Genomic DNA, 18,276 nt, shown 5'->3' with positions numbered 1-18,276 from the left:
CCCAACTGTTCACGATTGTTTCTGTTTTTGGCAGGTTGCTGGACGGGGATGGAGCAGACGCGCAGTCTACTCTGCAGCCATGGCATGAGCTCATAGGCTGGCCTTGGGGCCGCAAACGCACATTGGTTCACAGCTGGGCCTCTGATGGTGGGCCATGGTTTGGTGACTGGGTCGACAGAGTATGCGCTGGAATGGTCTCCTACCCATGTCGTTCCAGCAGGTTCTGGGCAGAAGGTTACTGAAGGGCAAGACATGTGAGAACATGCAGTTGAGGCCACAATAGCCTCTGGTCGTCTGCTATGGTCAGACAGGAAGGGCAAGGCCCTCAGTGGCAGGCATGTGAGGACATGCAGCTGAGGCCTTGGTAGCCTCGGGTCGTCTGCTGTGGTCAGACATGGAGGGCAAGGCCCTCAGTGGCAGGCATGTGAGGACATGCAGTTGAGGCCACGGTAGCCTTGGGTCGTCTGCTGTGGTCAGACATGGAGGGCAAGGCCCTCAGTGGCAGGCATGTGAGGACATGCAGTCGAGGCCTCGGTAGCCTTGGGTTGTCTGCTGTGGTCGGACATGGAGGGCAAGGCACTCAGTGGCAGACATGCTTGGACATGCAGTTCGGGAGGCAACGATGCCATCCTCCTGAGGGACCTGCAGAGGGGTCTGCATGAGATTCTTATCGGGTGTGGGGTAAAGGGAGACTAAGCAGAGGCTTGTCCCCCTTTTGTGGCAAAGAAGTGCGGGAAAAGGTTTAAAGGGAAAGGGCAGCTAGGTGACACCTTTAGGCACCTTTGGGGGCGATTGGCGGTCCGGGGGCCTGCAGCTCAGGGCTATACGGCCCGGGGGGCAGAACACGGGCCGCCTTTGGGGCCAACGTGCCTCATCCGCTCGGAGTTTCACGGCTCCGGGGGGCGGTGATGCGGGTTGGACCCCCTACACATCTTCTGGGTGTGGCCTGAGCTGGGGGTCTGGCACAGGGCAGCCCCGGGCTCAGGCAAGGTTTGATCGCCCTATGGCTGCAAGCAGGCTTTGCCTGGATCATCAGAATGCTCCCGCACTTGATTTCCCCTCTGCAGGTTCATTATTCCAATTGATTCCGTTTAATAAAGTGGCCCATGATTTAACCCAATGAATGGTGTTTGTGTTTTATTTCGGCAATAGGCCGCAATCCCGTTCCGTGCCCGGTACCTGCCGGGCAAAGGGGCGTGTTTGCGGCTGCTGCCGAAGCCAGGCCGCCATCAAGGGTGTGTCCGTGCGCACGTGGCGCGCCAGCGCGCCGTCGTGACGCACAGTAAGGAGGCGGGGCAGCTGAAGGCCATTTAAGGCCACTCCACCAGCCTCCCGCCCTCCTTTGAATTTTGGCGGCGCCCGCCCGACCCTCCCTCTACTGCAGTGTGATTCATTTGGTCGCTACGGGGCCGACTAGGAATTTTTGGCCTGCCTGCCTCGCTTTGCTGGCAGGTTTCTTTTGCCTACTCCACACTGTGGTTGGGGGGACGGGTCAAGGGTTAGCACGGGTGCCTTTGGGGTTAATAGGCTGATTGGTGTGTTTTTAGCTTCAATATGTCAACGGTCACTTGTGGCAAAGAAGTGCGGGAAAAGGTTTAAAGGGAAAGGGCAGCTAGGTGACACCTTTAGGCACCTTTGGGGGCGATTGGCGGTCCGGGGGCCTGCAGCTCAGGGCTATACGGCCCGGGGGGCAGAACACGGGCCGCCTTTGGGGCCAACGTGCCTCATCCGCTCGGAGTTTCACGGCTCCGGGGGGCGGTGATGCGGGTTGGACCCCCTACACATCTTCTGGGTGTGGCCTGAGCTGGGGGTCTGGCACAGGGCAGCCCCGGGCTCAGGCAAGGTTTGATCGCCCTATGGCTGCAAGCAGGCTTTGCCTGGATCATCAGAATGCTCCCGCACTTGATTTCCCCTCTGCAGGTTCATTATTCCAATTGATTCCGTTTAATAAAGTGGCCCATGATTTAACCCAATGAATGGTGTTTGTGTTTTATTTCGGCAATAGGCCGCAATAGTCAGTGCCATTATTCCACAATTGTTTTCAGAGCTTTTTTTTAGTGTTGCAAAGTGTTGCTGTACTTCACATATTCACAGAAAAGGAAATAAAAGAAAATGGTTTAGTATAGGAAACTTCACTAAAATTGAAAAGTAAATCAAACGTATTTAAAGTGACTATCTGAATGGTATCAACTCTTAATATTGTTGCTCCCTCCCTGCTAAAACAAGATCAGCACAGCACATGTCTTCTTTCTATTCTTTGGGCTGATTGCAGGTGTTGCCACCACTCACCATATGCTCAGAGACACGTTACCAAATTCTTCCAAGCTACACAGGAAGTGGAATGGACTGTGAAAGACCAATTCAAATTGTGTTTGCATTTTTACAAATTTGAGGGCAGTGCAATATCTCAGAGAGATCAGGTCTCCTGCTCACCTAGTGCATTCACTATAGCCGCTCAATTTCCCTGCTTTTTAAAGTTTGATAGAAGTATCTGGGGGCTATAGGTATGTTCTTAAAACTGCAAGGTTTTTACATATTAGTGAATTTCTCTGCTTTTTAATCGGGTAGGTAAGAAATGGGATCCTGTGCAAATTTGCTGAGAATGGATTGATCATTTGCATGTTCATTGAGTTCAGTGGGGTTTACTCCCCTGCAATCATGCTTAAGATAGGTGAAACTGACTATGGGGCAATGGGAAGGGGAAGAGGGGGAGGGGAGCAGGCAGGAGGGGGAGGCCAGGTTTGATCATTTGCATGTATACTGAGTTCAGTGTGATTTACTCCCCTGCAATCATGCTTAGGATAGGTAAAACTGACCATGGGGAGGGAGGCCTGGAGTGGGCAGGGGAGGAGGAGGAAAGAAGAGGGGAGGAGAGGAGAAGAGAGGAGAGGAAGAAGGGAGGAGGAAGGAAAAGGAGAGAGGAAGGAGGGGAAAGGCAGGTCTGATCTTTTTCATGCTTATTGAGTTCAGTGGGATTTACTCCCATGCAATCATGGCTAGGATAGGTAAAACTGACGGGGGAGGAGAAGGGGGAGTGTAGTGTAGGGGGAAGGAGGAATGGGGGAGAGGGGAAGGAGGGGGAGGGGCAAAAGGGAGGCAATTGGAGGAGGAGGGGAGGGCAGGTTTGGTCATTTGCAAGCTCATTGAGTTCAATGGGATCTACTGCTGTGCAATCATGGTTAGGATAGGTAAAACTGACTTGAGGGAGGGGCAGGGAGGGGAGGGCAGGAAAGGGAGGGGGAGGAGAGCATTGGATGGGTGGGCATTGGGCAGAGGGGAAGCCCCTTCCTTTTCTAAAAGGAAAACACTGTGAACAGTATCATCCTTTTTCAGCGTTTCCCCCACCTTTTTATTCTACAGCAGGCACATGTAGTCTCCCCCGCAAATTTCAACCAAAGGTGTCACTGGCCACATCTACATCAGATCTTTATTTCCCTTTAGACCAGCCTTTCCCAACCGGTGTGCCTCCAGATGTTGTTGGACCACAACTCCCATCAGCCTCAGCCATTGGCAATGCTGGCTGAGGCTGATGGGAGCTGTGGTCCAACAACATCTGGAGGCACACTGGTTGGAAAAGGCTGCTTTAGACAGTCACGGCTTCTCCCAAAGACTCCTGGAAATTGTAGTTAGTGAAGGGTGCTGAGAGTTGCTAGGAGATGCCCTGTTCCCCTCACAGAGTGGTGACTGTTAAACCACTCTGGCCACTGGAGCCCTGTCAGGGGAATAGGAGTTTATTAACAACTCTTACCACTCATCACAAACTACACTTTCCAGGATTCTTTGGAGGAAGCCATGACTGCCTAAAGTGAAATAAAGCTTGGGCGTGGCCCCCTAATTAGCCAAGCCAAACAGCTGTTAGTCTGGCTTTTAGAACCCTGACAGTTGGTGCTTACTGAGCATGCCTGACATTATAATAGACTTCAGTGTTAAATTTCTTAAATTAATTAAAAATCAGCCAGGCATTTTTTAACTTTTAAACTGCAGAAGATGAAGGTCAGTAATAGGATTACAGGTACTCTGTGAACATTGCTGATTTTTAGTTCATTTCAACAAATTATGAGAACTCTGACAGAAAAAAGTCCAAAAGGGGTCTGGTTTCTCTCTCTCTCTCTCTTTTTACACTTTGAACTCTTGATTCTCTGACTGTTTTGTGTATCACAACATGAAAATTTAGAGGGTTCTTAAGCAAGCATTTCTGAGTTCAGGACTATAAGTTTTGCAAGGTTTTGTTTTGAAATGAGCTCATAAGAAGCATCAAAATGGCATGGGGGTTATTTTCATTTTAACATTGCGGAATGCAAAATATCCATGCTGACTACAGTATACAGCCACTCTCATGGCTGTATAATTAGTCAAGACCTAATGAAGAAGTTGCAGCGCCAGTATAAAGCTACCCAATGGGGTTGCTCCCTGCCTGCCTGCCACTACTGACAAACTGGAAGCACCACATAGGACACCTATAATCTTGGGCAGTCATGAGCCATGGAGGAAGGCGGAGTGATGGAGGCACTCATCACAGTATGAAGCTGTTAACTGGGCAGTAGCTGCCCATCTTTAAAATCATATACCTTTGATCTTACACCATTTGAAGCTGAAGGAGGAGCTTGAAACAGAGGCATTGCATCAGCAGAGATGAATTAAAAGGCTCAATGAGAGGGAACTTGTGGCTGGTATGAGAAAAACAGGGATTTTTTCTTCAGAGAAGAGAAATAATGCATTTTGGGGTGGAAAACAGAGCAAAAGGAAGTGAACTTTATGAAGGAGAAATGGGGGTGAGATGCTAGGCAGAAAGACTTAGAAGACTGGAACATAAGAAACTGCCAGATACAAGTCAGACCATTGGTCCATCTAGCCCAGTATTGTCTCCACTGACAGTCGCTCTCCAGGTTCAGATAGGGGACATTCTCAGTCCTACCTGGAGATGCTGGGGATTGAACCTGGGGCCTTCTGCGGCCAAAGTAAATTGTTCTATGTCTGACCTACAGCCCTTCCCCTACCGAGCATTCAATCCCCGTCTTTTGTTTTATACTCAGGTATTCCAGTACTGGACAAATAATCTTTTCCCATCTAGTGCAACATTACGTTTCTAGTAGTAGCCATTAGGAAATATACAAGCAATGCAGGAAGGCAATAGCCTTCCCATTTGTCCCCAGCATCTGGTACATGGAGGCATCCTGCCTTTGAACTGTTTCGTCCCATTTAACTATTATGGATGATAGCAGGGGCAGAGCAGACAGAAGGAGTATTCAGTAGATGGAGCCAATGGAAAAGACTTGGCTGGGCTGGTGAGACTTGTAGTGCTTCCATTTTGTGGAAGCATCAACTGACTCTGCTGACTTCAGGAATTTAGGAACATACCTGGCTCAGCATTCAAGCGGCAGCTATTTAAGAACTCAGCTGTGAAATAAATATCAACATCGCAGAAGAACATCAACACTTCGCCTTTTTCCCAGGCTCTAGCACCCACATCTAGTCCTCGGCCACGATTGAATTCTTCATTCAAAGAAACCAGAGTGTAATTATGAAAGTTAGCCTCTCTAAAAAAAAAAAGGGGGGGGGGACATGAAAACAGTGATATTAAAATTTTCAGTTCATGACACATCAGTTTCAGCTTGGCAACCTACGCTTCAGTCAGGACCCAACCTCTTTTATGGAGTAGCTTTTGAATTGATGGATGCTGCCAATTGGGAGAAGTTTCTGTTGGATTCTGTTTGAAGTGAGGAAAACTAAGCGCCAAATTAAAGTGTTCTCTGCAGTGGCACTTGACCTTTGGAACTGCCTGTGGTAGCCTATCTAAAGCCTTCTTGGCAGGTCAATACATTTTTAATTTTAAGTTGCCATACTGCATCTATTTCTTGCATAAAGAGCTGCATCCAGATACACCACAGAAATATTTAGGATCAAAATCTAGCAAGATTTTATTTCTACCTCTAAATTAAAGGGTTTCAAGAAAAACTATAGCAACTGGCTTACTATTAAGTTTGCTGTGAATTTTTAAGCATGTTAATGCTATCCCACCTCCCAAGTCTACCACGATAGAACATGTTTTGAACATACAACCAAAGAAACACGAGAACTTCTTTGAGCGCTTATCATTCTCTATTTTGTCATTTAAAATTTCTCCCTATTAAGGATATTTTTAAGCTGAATAAAAATTTGGCACGTGAGCAGATCTTAAGAGTGCACCTGAAAGTCTATAATTCTAATAGCTCCATTAAAGAATTGATTAAGTCAGTAAATATGGAGAACAGCACAAAGGTGTCCCCATACCATACTTGTTTAATGCACACACCATCATTTCTCACTAGATGGGAACTGTAGGACTGAGCACCCCAAGTCAACCTCTAGAGATTTGTGTGCTCTAGTCAAAATCAGAGATCCTGAATTTTGTTGTCCTGCTAACCAAGCCTCAGTGGGTGGCCATGAAAGGTAGGGCTGTTTTAGTTCCTGCACAGTCACTGCGAATTGCTTTCCCCAGAGATGTTCATCGCTATTAGTGTTCCACCACTGGGCAACAATATTTGGGGAAGCTTTTGGTGATGGCTGGCTATACTGATTATTTGTGCTACTATTGAGTTTGGGTTATTTTTGCTGGTTGCTGCTTTTGTTTAACAGGGACTATGTTTATTCCTGTCTGAGGTCTTTGGGTTGATTTATGTTTGGTATGGTTTGCTGAAATGGTGGGATATACATTTTTAAAAAATCAAATATGAATTAAAAAATGGAATAAAAAGCTTTTGCTACTCACTCACTAAAATGTAAAGTAATAACATTGATGAGCTTTTCTTTAAGGTTTCCCACTTGCCCCACCCAGTCTTCACAACCCTTTTCCTGATCCAGCAAGAGCATCCTATCATTACATCAGCTAATTGCTGCTTTGTATGTTACATAATCACATGCCTGAACTTTTTCCACTCACCTAGCAACTGATTCCAAGATGCTCTTGACTTCAGAAAGCCCCTCGTGACCAAAATATACAACAGTGAGGTGAATCCATTTGTCTTGATTAATGCACACTTCCCTGGAGAAACAAAGTAAATGCTCAGTATTGCAATAGCGTAACAAGGGGTGGTGGTGGTTGTATTTAAAAACAGCACATCTACCTCTTACAACCTTACCAATCTTACCAATCTTACCAATCACCAAGTTACTGTGCTATCTCGCACTAAACTCTTATAGGTGTAAAGTCTGTTGCAACTGAATGACAAACAACTGCAATCCATTCATCCTTTGCGCCTTCATTCCATTACTGTTTTTTGGAGATGGAATTAAGTGTCCAAGCTAGCACTCTGATCCATTATATTTCAGGTACCAAATGCTCCAGGAATCTATAGTCACATTTTGCACTCTAGCATGTACTTCGGATACGAAAAGGCGCCTCAAATTTTTAACTGAGAAGATGCTTCTTCAAATAAGACACTAGAAATACCAGTGTTCTACAATACTACTAAGCGTAACAGTTGGCTTAACTGTTCCACTGGAAGATTCACTTATTTTATATTCCAGAAAATGACTGCCTGAGATGCTATAGGCCTATTTCTGAAGCACTCACCTGAAGTTTTGCATGAACTGTGCAAAAACTTCTGTCCTTCCAGCAAGGGGAACAACAATGTTTATTATCGACCTGGAGCTGTCAACAGTTTCACTCTTCACTTTCATGAGAGGCCCAAATGGACGAAACAGTGTGACATGCCTGTATTCCATACCATCTGCCTTCTTGTAGAACAATTCATATTGTGTCCCTTTGTCTCTCTCTGTACGGTAATAACCTTAAGAACAATTTACAGAAGGAATTGATTCAGTCACAGATTTTCAACTCAATGACAAAGTCTGCTGCTTCCGGAATTATTGAATATGTCAAGATTCAGGTTGGTGCTCAGGCAAGTACATTGCGCTTAAAAAAACACATCTCAACGCTGGAGATGAGAATGGACCCCCAGAGCACCATCTTCACACAAAGTCCCAAATTCAATACCTAGTATTTCCACTTAAAGGATTTCTGATACAGAGATGGGTAACGACCTTAGTCAAATGCTTGGGCAACCTCCTGCAAGTTAGAGTAGATGGAACAATGATCCAGTTCTACAAGACAACTATTTCTGCAACATCACCATAAACCAAAGCATTTCTCCTGCTCTGAAAATGCTAGCCAAGTTATATATGGCTCTCCATTAGCAACAGACCAAGTTCAAGGTTCTGGTTTTGGTGAGCAAAGCCCTATGCAGCTGAGCTGATACTGAAATGATTCCTGAAAGATTGTCTTACCCTTATATACTCAGTCAATCACTTTGCTCTGCAGGTGAGGGCCTTCTGAATATACCATCTTATCAGGAGGTCCATTCTGCACAACATAGGAAGTGGGCCTTTAGTGTAGCGGCATCTACCCTTTAGAATTCCCTCCCCTTAAATATTAACAGGCACCATCTCTGTTATCTTTTCGGCGCCTACTGAAGACGTTCCCCTTTCAATGAGCCTTTTAAGTAAAGACCTTATCCCAGTCTACGTCTATGTTGGAATTGCTTTTAAAAATGTTTTTAAAGCTTTTTTAAAAAGATGGTTTATGTTAATATGTTTTTAAAGATGTTTTGTTTGTCAGCCTGGGCTCCTACTGGAAGGAAGGGCAGGATATACAGTGCCTTGCAACAGTAATCAGACCTGTGACCAATGCTCTCATATTACTGAATTACAAATGGTACACTGTAATTTCATTCTATGGAATATTTTATTTTGAAACACTGAAACTTAAAATTGATTATTGTAAGGTGGCATTGGTTTTATGTTGGGAAATATTTGTAAGAAACAAAAAACTAAAACAAAAACTTGCGTAAGTATTCAACAACCACACAATAATATTTGTAAATTTAAATAATATCATAAATTCCACTTTGCAGAGAGAGAGAGAGAGAGAGAGAGAGAGAGAGAGAGAGAGAGAGAGAGAGAGAGAGAGAGAGAACACCCTACATTAACCAATGTTCAAAATGAAAGTCAAGCACATTCCTTCATTATGTATTGAAGAATTTTATTGGCAGATTAAGATGCTTAGTAGGTCAAGTCCTACACTAAGGACTTTCAAGAAGATCAATACTTTAACATCAGTTTGCTGACTTTCGTAGAATAAATTTGTATGTGTTTAAAATTCTAGCGTGCCTCTTGGCAACATCATGTTCTCAAGGAAGCTTTTATAAACGCTGACAAATTAAGTTTTTATAAAGTATTGGCTGGTAATCTTTGATTTAGTTATTGAAATGCCCATTTGCAATATCTCTTTGAAAAAAGCTGCCAATTCTTTAGGCTTAATGAAGACTTGCTGAACAGAATTCATTCAGTTAGGAGGGGATAGGGAAAGAGAAGAGGTAGCTCCCATATCCTTAATGTAATATACAAGCAATCAGAAGCCCTGCACTAAAGGATAATAGATTAGGCAATCTACAATAAACCTGTATTGCCTCCAAACAACATCTATAGATTATACTGACAACAAACAATAACAAACTATTTCCTATAGTCGGCCTGAAAACCCACCCATTGCAAGAGGTAACTATCTCCTGCTGGGAAGAAGGGCGGGATATAAATCAAACAACCACCACCACCTCTCCATTGATTTCTTTGATAGAAAATCCACTGCAGTAGAATTCACTCTGGGGTAGGGAACCGCCAGCCCATGGGCCAATCTTGGCCCACCGGGGGTCCAAGGCACCAAAGGCCATTTTCCCCAAAGCATGGCCATCCACCCATCAGCTAACATCACTGGTGACATCAGCTGACTGGTGAGCCCTCCTTGGATAACTCATCCTGCCCTGACACCTTCCATTTCAGAAAAGGATCAATGTAGGTCAGGCTTTCCAAAAAAGCCAGGTCTGTTTGCTGTTGCAGCGCATGCAGCAAAAACAAGCAGGCCTGTTTTTTCTCCGACACTATGTGGCAGAGCAGTCCCTGCTAGAGCCAATGTCTGCTTGCTGACATCAGCTCTGACAAGGACTGCTCTGTTGCTTAGTGATGAAGAAATATGCATTTGTTTTGCACCACTCTTTGAAGCAGTTTTGCCCCTTCCCCCTTTAAAGACTGCTGGAGCAATCTTCGAAGTGGGGGAAAACTGATTCAACCAAACAGTGCTTGCTTTAAAACAGTCTGTGCACTCTCATGCAGAGACAGGAGCAGGGGAACTGTCTTAAAGTGTTTTGCATTGCTCTTCCCTTCCCCCCTTTAAAGATTGCTGCTTCAAAGAACTCTTGCTTTAAGACAGTCCCCACATTCCTGCCTAAGTATTGGATCATGCAGCCTGTCTTAAAGGAAGTACTCTTTGAAGCAGTCTCCCCTACTTTAATTGGAGTGGTGGAATGCTTCAAACAGCCCTGCAAAACAAGCACCTATATCCTCATTGCTGAGTGATGGAACAGTCCCTGTCAGAATGGATGTTTGCAACCCATCTGTGATTGACAGGTAGATTGCCCCGCTGACCAGTCAAACCTGGCCCACAAGGTGGAAACCAAAAAGTTTCACCACTCCAATTGAACTGAACAAATAATATTGTCCTTTGAAGAAGTTTAATAAATGCTGCTCAAACTGAGCCTTTGAGTTACAGCAGTTGATCCGAATGAGGTGTCCGGAGCACAGTCTTGTCATGTTTTACTGGATGAGTTTCAGTTGGTTCAGCTCGAGGACGTGGACAAGGTGCTTGGACAGGTGCGTGCGACCACTTCTGCTCTAGATCCTTGCCCCTCTTGGCTTATAAAAACTAGCAGGGTTGGAACAGCCGGCTGGGCCAGGGAAGTGATAAATGCCTCTTTACGAGAGGGAGTGGTCCCTGGCCGTCTGAAAGAGGCGGTAGTGAGACCACTTCTGAAAAAATCCTCCTTGGACCCTGAAAATCTTAATAGCTATAGACCAGTCGCGAATGTTCCATTCCTGGGCAAGATCTTGGAGCGAGTGGTTGCTGGCCAGCTCCAGGCGCTATTGGATGAAACTGATTATCTAGATCCATTTCAATCGGGTTTTAGGCCCAGTTTTGGCACCGAGACAGCCTTGGTCGCCCTGTATGATGACCTATGTCGGGAGAGGGACGGAGGGAGTGTTACTCTGTTGATTCTCCTTGATCTCTCAGCGGCCTTTGATACCATCGACCATGGTATCCTTCTGGAGAGGCTCGCGGAGTTGGGAATTGGAGGTACAGCTTGGCAATAGTTCCGCTCCTACTTGGTGGGTCGTCTCCAGAAGGTAGTGCTGGGGGAACATTGCTCGACACCGTGGGCTCTCCAATGTGGAGTCCCGCAGGGGTTGGTTTTGTCTCCCATGCTTTTTAACATCTACATGAAGCCGCTGGGTGCAGTCATCCGGAGTTTTGGAGTGCGTAGCCATCAGTACGCTGATGACACACAGCTCTACTTCTCCTTTTCATCTTCTTCAGGTGAGGCTGTCAATGTGCTGAACCGTTGCCTGGCTGCGATAATGGACTGGATGAGAGCTAACAAACTGAGGCTCAATCCAGACAAGACTGAGATGCTGTTGGTGGGAGGTTTCTCTGATCAGATGGTGGATGTCCACCCTGTTCTGGACAGGGTTACACTCCCCCTGAAGGAGCGGGTTCGTAGTTTGGGAGTATTTTTAGATCCTTCCCTGTCACTCGAGGCTCAAGTAGCCTCAGTGGCACGGAATGCGTTCTACCAACTTCGGTTGGTAGCCCAGCTACGTCCCTATCTGGACAGGGAGGACCTCACCTCAGTTGTCCATGCTCTGGTAACCTCTCGATTGGATTACTGCAATGCGCTCTATGTAGGGCTGCCTTTAAAGACGGTTCGGAAGCTACAGCTTGTGCAGAATGCGGCGGCCAGACTGATAACGAGGACCAAGCGGTCTGAACACATAACACCTGTTCTGGCCCGCTTGCACTGGCTACCAATATGCTTCCGGGCCAGATTTAAAGTGCTGGTTTTAACCTATAAAGCCTTATACGGCGCAGGACCACAATACCTGCTGGAACGCCTCTCTCGATATGAACCTGCCCGTACACTACGTTCCACATCGAAGGCCCTCCTCCGAGTTCCGACTCATAGGGAAGCTCGGAGGATGATAACAAGAACTAGGGCTTTCTCAGTGGTGGCCCCCGAACTGTGGAATAGTCTTCCCGATGAGGTGTGCTTGGCGCCGACATTGTTATCTTTTCGGCGCCAAGTTAAAACCTTCCTCTTTTCTCAGGCATTTTAGTCTATTTTAGTCTTTTAAATATGTTTAACTGATTTTAGATTTGTGGATGCCTACATACATGTTCCTTGCACCGAATTATTAGATTTTATTGTGTATATTTATATTCCTCTGTTGTACACCGCCCAGAGAGCTATGCTAGTCGGGCGGTATAGAAATTCAACAAATAAATAAAAATAAATAAATAAATTTGCTGGTCTGGAAAGAATAAGTTTAAGGGAACAGCTTTTCACAGAGCTGAGCAAAAATGGCCTCCCAAAACTCTACACCGTATTTGTGGGTGGCCAAGTTGGAAGGATCATTTTGCCAAATGTTCTCCAGGGGGAGGAGGGACTCATCAGTGATACTGCTAGGGTTGGAGAGGCCCAAATGATAGTGCTACAGCAGTAATCACTGCAACATTGTCTTGAAAAAAAATTGCATGGCAAGTACTTCAGTAAAGCTTTAGATAGTTGTACCTGCCATCTTTAATTCCCCCAAGCGTCTCTGAGAAATTAAAACGGCAACAGTCTGGGACTTCACATCCACCCTGTAAAAAGTTTTTAAAAAGAAAAGTTGCAGCATTGTGGCAACTGCTGCTGCTACCACCACAATTTAATAAGACTGACCAGGCACGCAGTAGAAAAGGGAATGAATGGAGGGTCCCTTTTCTAATCTTTTCAAAATACAACATTTCCTCTTTTAAAAGTGCTGGGAAACAAATTAGAAAAAGGATACCTTTTCTCACTTTTTTGGGGGGAGATGGACAATATGAAAATGGAACTTGCTCATTCCATTCCCCCTTTAAACCTGACAATGCCACTGTTTGCTATGAGCAAACAATGATACAAATGATACAAATCATTTTAAATATTCATTGACTGTCTCTTTTTTCTTTTTATTTTCTTATTGCTTAAACTATATACCATTAAAGGTTAAAAATCCAATGGAATGACAAGCATAAAGACACCATCTGTCTTTCTATACTAGCAATTTCAAAGGGCTGAATACTTAAAGATTACAATCCTATGCAAGGTTCCCTATGACTAAGACCCACAGAAGTCTGAGGTACGTGCTGCCAAGGAAGCATGCATAAAATCAAGTTGAACGTGGGCATAAACATCCAGAGGTACAGAGATTCTCAGCAGATCATTGTTCTCCATGACTAAACAGAATTCTCATGCATAGCTGCTGGAGTGTAAGTCACCAGTGCAGCTTGGGTTTCTACAAATCTAGCCAAGACTATTAATGTCAAAGCTCTGTTCAGTTACTCAGCCCACTGTGGACTAGGCTACATTGCCCCTGCCAAAATAATTAAGTGGCTGGGAATGAGTTGCATTCAGGTCTTTTAAAAAACATTTCCAAAGCATTTAGCCGTCCTTTCTCTTCAGCACACCTGGCCTTGGTGTCTTGATATACACTAATATATTTATAGCCAATGTAATTCATGGATGTTTCCTGAAGGCCTTAAAATGAAGATATTCAACCAAGTACTTTCAAAAGAAAGCAAGCATGCAGGGATGCACCATATATAACTAAGATCCACAAGCTGCAAAGCAGGTGACTGAGTTTATAGAACAACATGATAGCCAGTGAGGAAGCAGATAGGAATCCTCAAGCAAAACATATTTAATTCTTAAAACATTCTAAGGGTGCAATCCAAAACACACTTACCTGGGAGTAAATGGATGTAGTTTTGGTTTAACTTAAAAGCATTTGCCATATCTCGCATTTGTGGATACTAAAATTGTCAAGTCAACTTAGAGTTAAAAAAATTACTAGGACTGTGATCTAGTGGGAGAAAGTCCCACTGAACTGACTGCAGCACAATCCTATAATGTCTACTCAGAAGACTTGAGCTCACTGGGGCTTTCACCTGAGTAGATATTACAGCACTGCAAATGAAACCCCTGCATATCTGAAAACCAGGCAAGTTACCATCCTTGCAACAGGTTAACCACTTGCATTGCTTTTGCTCCCACCTCAAATAGCAGTCTTGGTAATAGAGCGTCCATCTAGGGAAATGACAACACTAAATGGCTGTTCAACCTGAATGAGTCCAAGATGAGCAACGGACTCTGTATATAAACCCATTTTTAAGTCCAAGAGTTTTAAATATAATTTGCTAGAGAGATTGCAAACATTTCTGCAAACAACAACAACACCACAACCCAATAATGTTACCTCGCACTGAATAATTCCTAGGCTATTCTTCCATAACACATACGACTGCACAGTAACAGCTTCTTAACGTATTGGAGGTAGAAAGACAGCCCCCAAACTTTTAAAATTATTTTTATGCCGTTTATAATGGTTGTGAACTGCCTAGGAGCTAGTCTGGAAAGTAAATATATACTGTATACGTGTTTTGAAAAGCTCAACAGCAGCCGCAATAACTCTTTCCTATCCATGATCATTTCCATCACACATTGCAACATATTCTGTCTGGCATAGTAACTAATGGGAAGAAGCATAAACACACAATCCCAATGTTTGCTGGACTACCTCAAGTGGTAGCCCATGTTAGCCTAAATTGTGCATGTACCACTGGATTTATTGATGTCTTTCCATTGCTCAAGAAATTCCTGTTCTGCTCCCTCACTGATCATTCCTATTCCTTTTGTTTAAAAAAAAGTGAGGCAGGGGAGAACACAGTAAACTTTGTAACTTTCAAGTTTTTACCATATAATTGAAGAATGTCACAAGCTGTTTTTGTGAAGTGGCTAGGATTCTCAGATGTGGTATAATGGCCAAATTAGCAACACTAATGTTAGACTGCAATCATTTTTTTGAAATGAAGACAATTTTACTTTATTTTGTGGCTGAGTAAACAAATTCTGCCACGAAATAGTCAGTTTATGCAACTACCATCCTGTTTATAAGTTTAAGAGGAGTAGTACTGAATTCGGGGGAGGGAAGCCACAGCAATTACTCTTGATTGGAATCCTGCTGCATCTGGCCAAATTCTCAAGAGATTTCTGTCTTGCTGAGTGGTCACAGAGTAGCCAACATGTGCTGCTGTTATGCATACTGGCATCGCTCCACCAGAATGACATTTACAATTCACATGAATGTATCTTCAGATCTTAAGTCTGTTCACACCTTATGGTTTTACCTTAATTCAGTTTCTCCATATCTTCAAGCTTAATAGACAAAATCACAATTAAGTGATAATCTCAACTGGGTTTTTTTTAAACTGCACTCCTCTGCTTACTAAAAAATTGATATTCTGATACCAAGACAGCAATTTTATTCTTAAAAATCTGTTTTGGGGTTATTGTTCACTGCAGCTGTGGTGAGCATAATTCGTAACAACTGTGATTAACAACTTTTAATTTGGCTCTTTTAACAGATCTGTTAAAAAAAGAAACCAAGATATTGTAGGCAAGAATATCTAGCAATGCATCCGAATAAATCTGGAAAAATACTTCATTCATGCAAGCTAACCAAACTGCAATTTTTATGAAATGACTAGATATACAAGATGCTGAAATCAAAGGGAACAACATATTAAGAGGGGAAGATTTAGTCACTGGTTGCCATAGTTGCTCAACTCTGACCAAAAGTCTTCTGTTGGCTGGCCAAAACAGCAGTTTAGCCAGCGCTATTTCCTCATCCTTACAAAGCTGCAGAGTAACGGCCTTAAAAAACAAGAAATGTACCAAAAGGAAGTGATGCTATATTACTGTGGCCAGCTACTAACCTACTAATGATTTACTGGCCAAAGCTATTTTCCTTTAAGTGTTGCAGAATGATTCAACAGCATCTATAATCCAACTATGAAGAAACGTGGTTATGAAAGGAACATGTTCTTTCTGCTCTTGAGGCATTACTCTTTAAGCAAGCTGCATTTCTAAGCACTAATATTTACAGTGTGCTTTATGGAAATTCAAAGCACTTCCTATACATTACAAATAAATACAACAGCAAGCCAACATGGGATCCTTCAGATATGAGTGAAGCAAATAAATATCAACACCTGAAGGTTTAAATAGCTACTCACAAAACTGCACAATTACACATGATTACAAAGATAAAGCAGATGCAAAAAAAGTACTTACCACTGTGGTGTGACATCTTGAAAATGACTGTCTCAAGGCAATCTTAGACATGAACATTTTCAATGAGTCTAAGAAATTACTGCCATATTTATGTCTGTATTCTGGAAACAATAACATGGCATCCAAACAAAATATAACTTTCTTTCTGCCTGAAGAATTAACAATTAAGTGAAACCACCATGGTAAACTTCTTGGGAGACCAAAAATAATTGACTCTAAAGATTCCAAAACAAGTGGGTGTTTCATGCACCAGTCAGGTATGGTCACAGCAGTTTTCTACTCTTGATTTATAGGGTGCACACTGTATGAATTTTGAAACTCAAATGGAAATTTCAAGTACACTAAATCTAGGATCACCAATATGTGTTCCATCAGACTACACTAAAAAAAAGAACTGTATTGTGGGGAAATGAGTTACAACCCCAAAAAATAACCCATTTCCCCACTACAGGCCTGTTCAGCTTGAGACTTATTGAAGCATAGCTGCCAACTCATGATTTTAAAACTATGTGATCTGTTGATGGACTGGGGGAAGCAGGGAAGAAGGAAAGAGCATTGAACTGGAGTTAACCAGGAGGGGAGATTTAACCTCTGCAGTTCAGTATATACCTGGTTTTAGTGCTGTGCTGAAATTTGTCCTCCAATTTCTCTGGTTTTCTTCCTTTGAGAAAGAAGTTACCATTTTTCTGCCTCATTCTCAGGGTTTTTGAGAATTTCTTTTTTATTTTGGTAGGTGCAGGGTTTTGAGCTTATTTTTTTGTTGCAAGGTGGCCAAGGATGGTATATATGTTTTTCTTTCCTATAAACATTTCTCCAGCTCTTTGCAAGCCTCTTGACATGAAAAAGGCCCGTGGGAAGATTTACCTCATATCGTCTTCCCATGGGATTTACTTGAAATATGGACACCCAAGAAAGCTGCAAAGTGCAGACCACCAGAGAGATGATTTGTAGGATGAAAGGAACGACACTCACAAATACTGCTTGGTCACCTCAAAAATAATATAAGCAAGGACAAAGACCCAATTTTGCCCAAAAACTTTACCAATTTTTTTGATCATTTTCAAAAGCAATTTCTTCTGACAGAGAATGGTTGAAAAAATGCAGGTGAAATTTTCAGCATAGCACTACCTAGTTTTTTCAGCTAAATACCAGTACTGGCTGGGAGGGCTGTAACTCAGATCAATTGGTCCCAGGTTCAGTCCCTGGTATCTCTAAGTAGGGCTCAGAAAGATTCCTCGTTGGAAAATATGGGAGAATTGCTGCCAGTCAATGTAGACTAGGGGTGGGGAACCCCAGGCCTGGGAGCCACATGCAGCCCTCCCTATCTGGTCTTTGGAACTCTCCCCAGCACACACCCCTCACTGGCTCTGCTTTGCACCCCAAATATCTTTGTCCTTGAACTTAGATAATGTCTCTAGCTTGCTGGAAGGAGGATAGAGAGGGGTGCGAGTGTGTGAAGACATTAGTCTACTGTACAAAGCTAAATGTTATATTCATTGTTCTGCCAGTTTTGCCTTTGGCCCAACCCACCACTGGCATGTGGTCCTGAAAAGAATGCCCAGAAGGGAATCCAGCCCTCTGGCTGAACAGGGTTTCCCATTTCTGGTGTTGGCAATACCAAGCTAGATGGACCAATGGTTTGACTTGATATGAAGCAGCTTCCTATGAACCAGACGCCAAAATATTGAAAGAGTTAGCAATATATTACGTACATGTACTGTAATTGGCAGGCCATACCAGATGCAACCCACCGGCCGTGTATACTGATCTGCCAGTTGCTTGACAATTCCCCTGGTTTTTAAAACTTTGGCAGGAAGAAAAAAACCCAGGTGGTTATTGACCTCCTGATGGACCACTATATATGGCAGTGATACATCACAAGTTGTGCAAGTGAAACTGAATGGTGGGACCTAAAGGCCAGCTTTTGTCATATGCTGGAACACAGAATTACACACAAAACAGGTAAAGTACCGAGCCATTCTTTGATAACAGGGTGCAAAGGCTGGAAACCTTTAGATTTATGACAGATTTTCATCAG

General features: G+C 43.6%; 1 protein-coding gene across 4 annotated transcripts in view; it reads right to left on the bottom strand.

Annotated features, from left to right (window-relative positions):
* Positions 1-18,276, bottom strand: part of CSGALNACT2 (chondroitin sulfate N-acetylgalactosaminyltransferase 2) — a 51,825-nt gene that overhangs the window by 13,543 nt on the left and 20,006 nt on the right. For all 4 annotated transcript variants that reach the window (XM_061634948.1, XM_061634947.1, XM_061634945.1 and 1 more), the window contains exons 4-6: positions 7,553-7,769; positions 6,920-7,021; positions 5,359-5,537 (exon numbers count right to left, since the gene is read on the bottom strand). In XM_061634948.1, the coding sequence (XP_061490932.1) occupies positions 5,359-5,537; positions 6,920-7,021; positions 7,553-7,769 (498 nt within the window). The remainder of the gene's footprint in view (positions 1-5,358; positions 5,538-6,919; positions 7,022-7,552; positions 7,770-18,276) is intronic.

Source organism: Rhineura floridana, chromosome 7 (genome assembly GCF_030035675.1).
Source record: "Rhineura floridana isolate rRhiFlo1 chromosome 7, rRhiFlo1.hap2, whole genome shotgun sequence".
Taxonomy (NCBI): Eukaryota; Metazoa; Chordata; class Lepidosauria; order Squamata; family Rhineuridae; genus Rhineura; species Rhineura floridana.
Note: the sequence above shows the minus strand (reverse complement) of the source record. Positions and strands in the feature narration are given on the sequence as shown.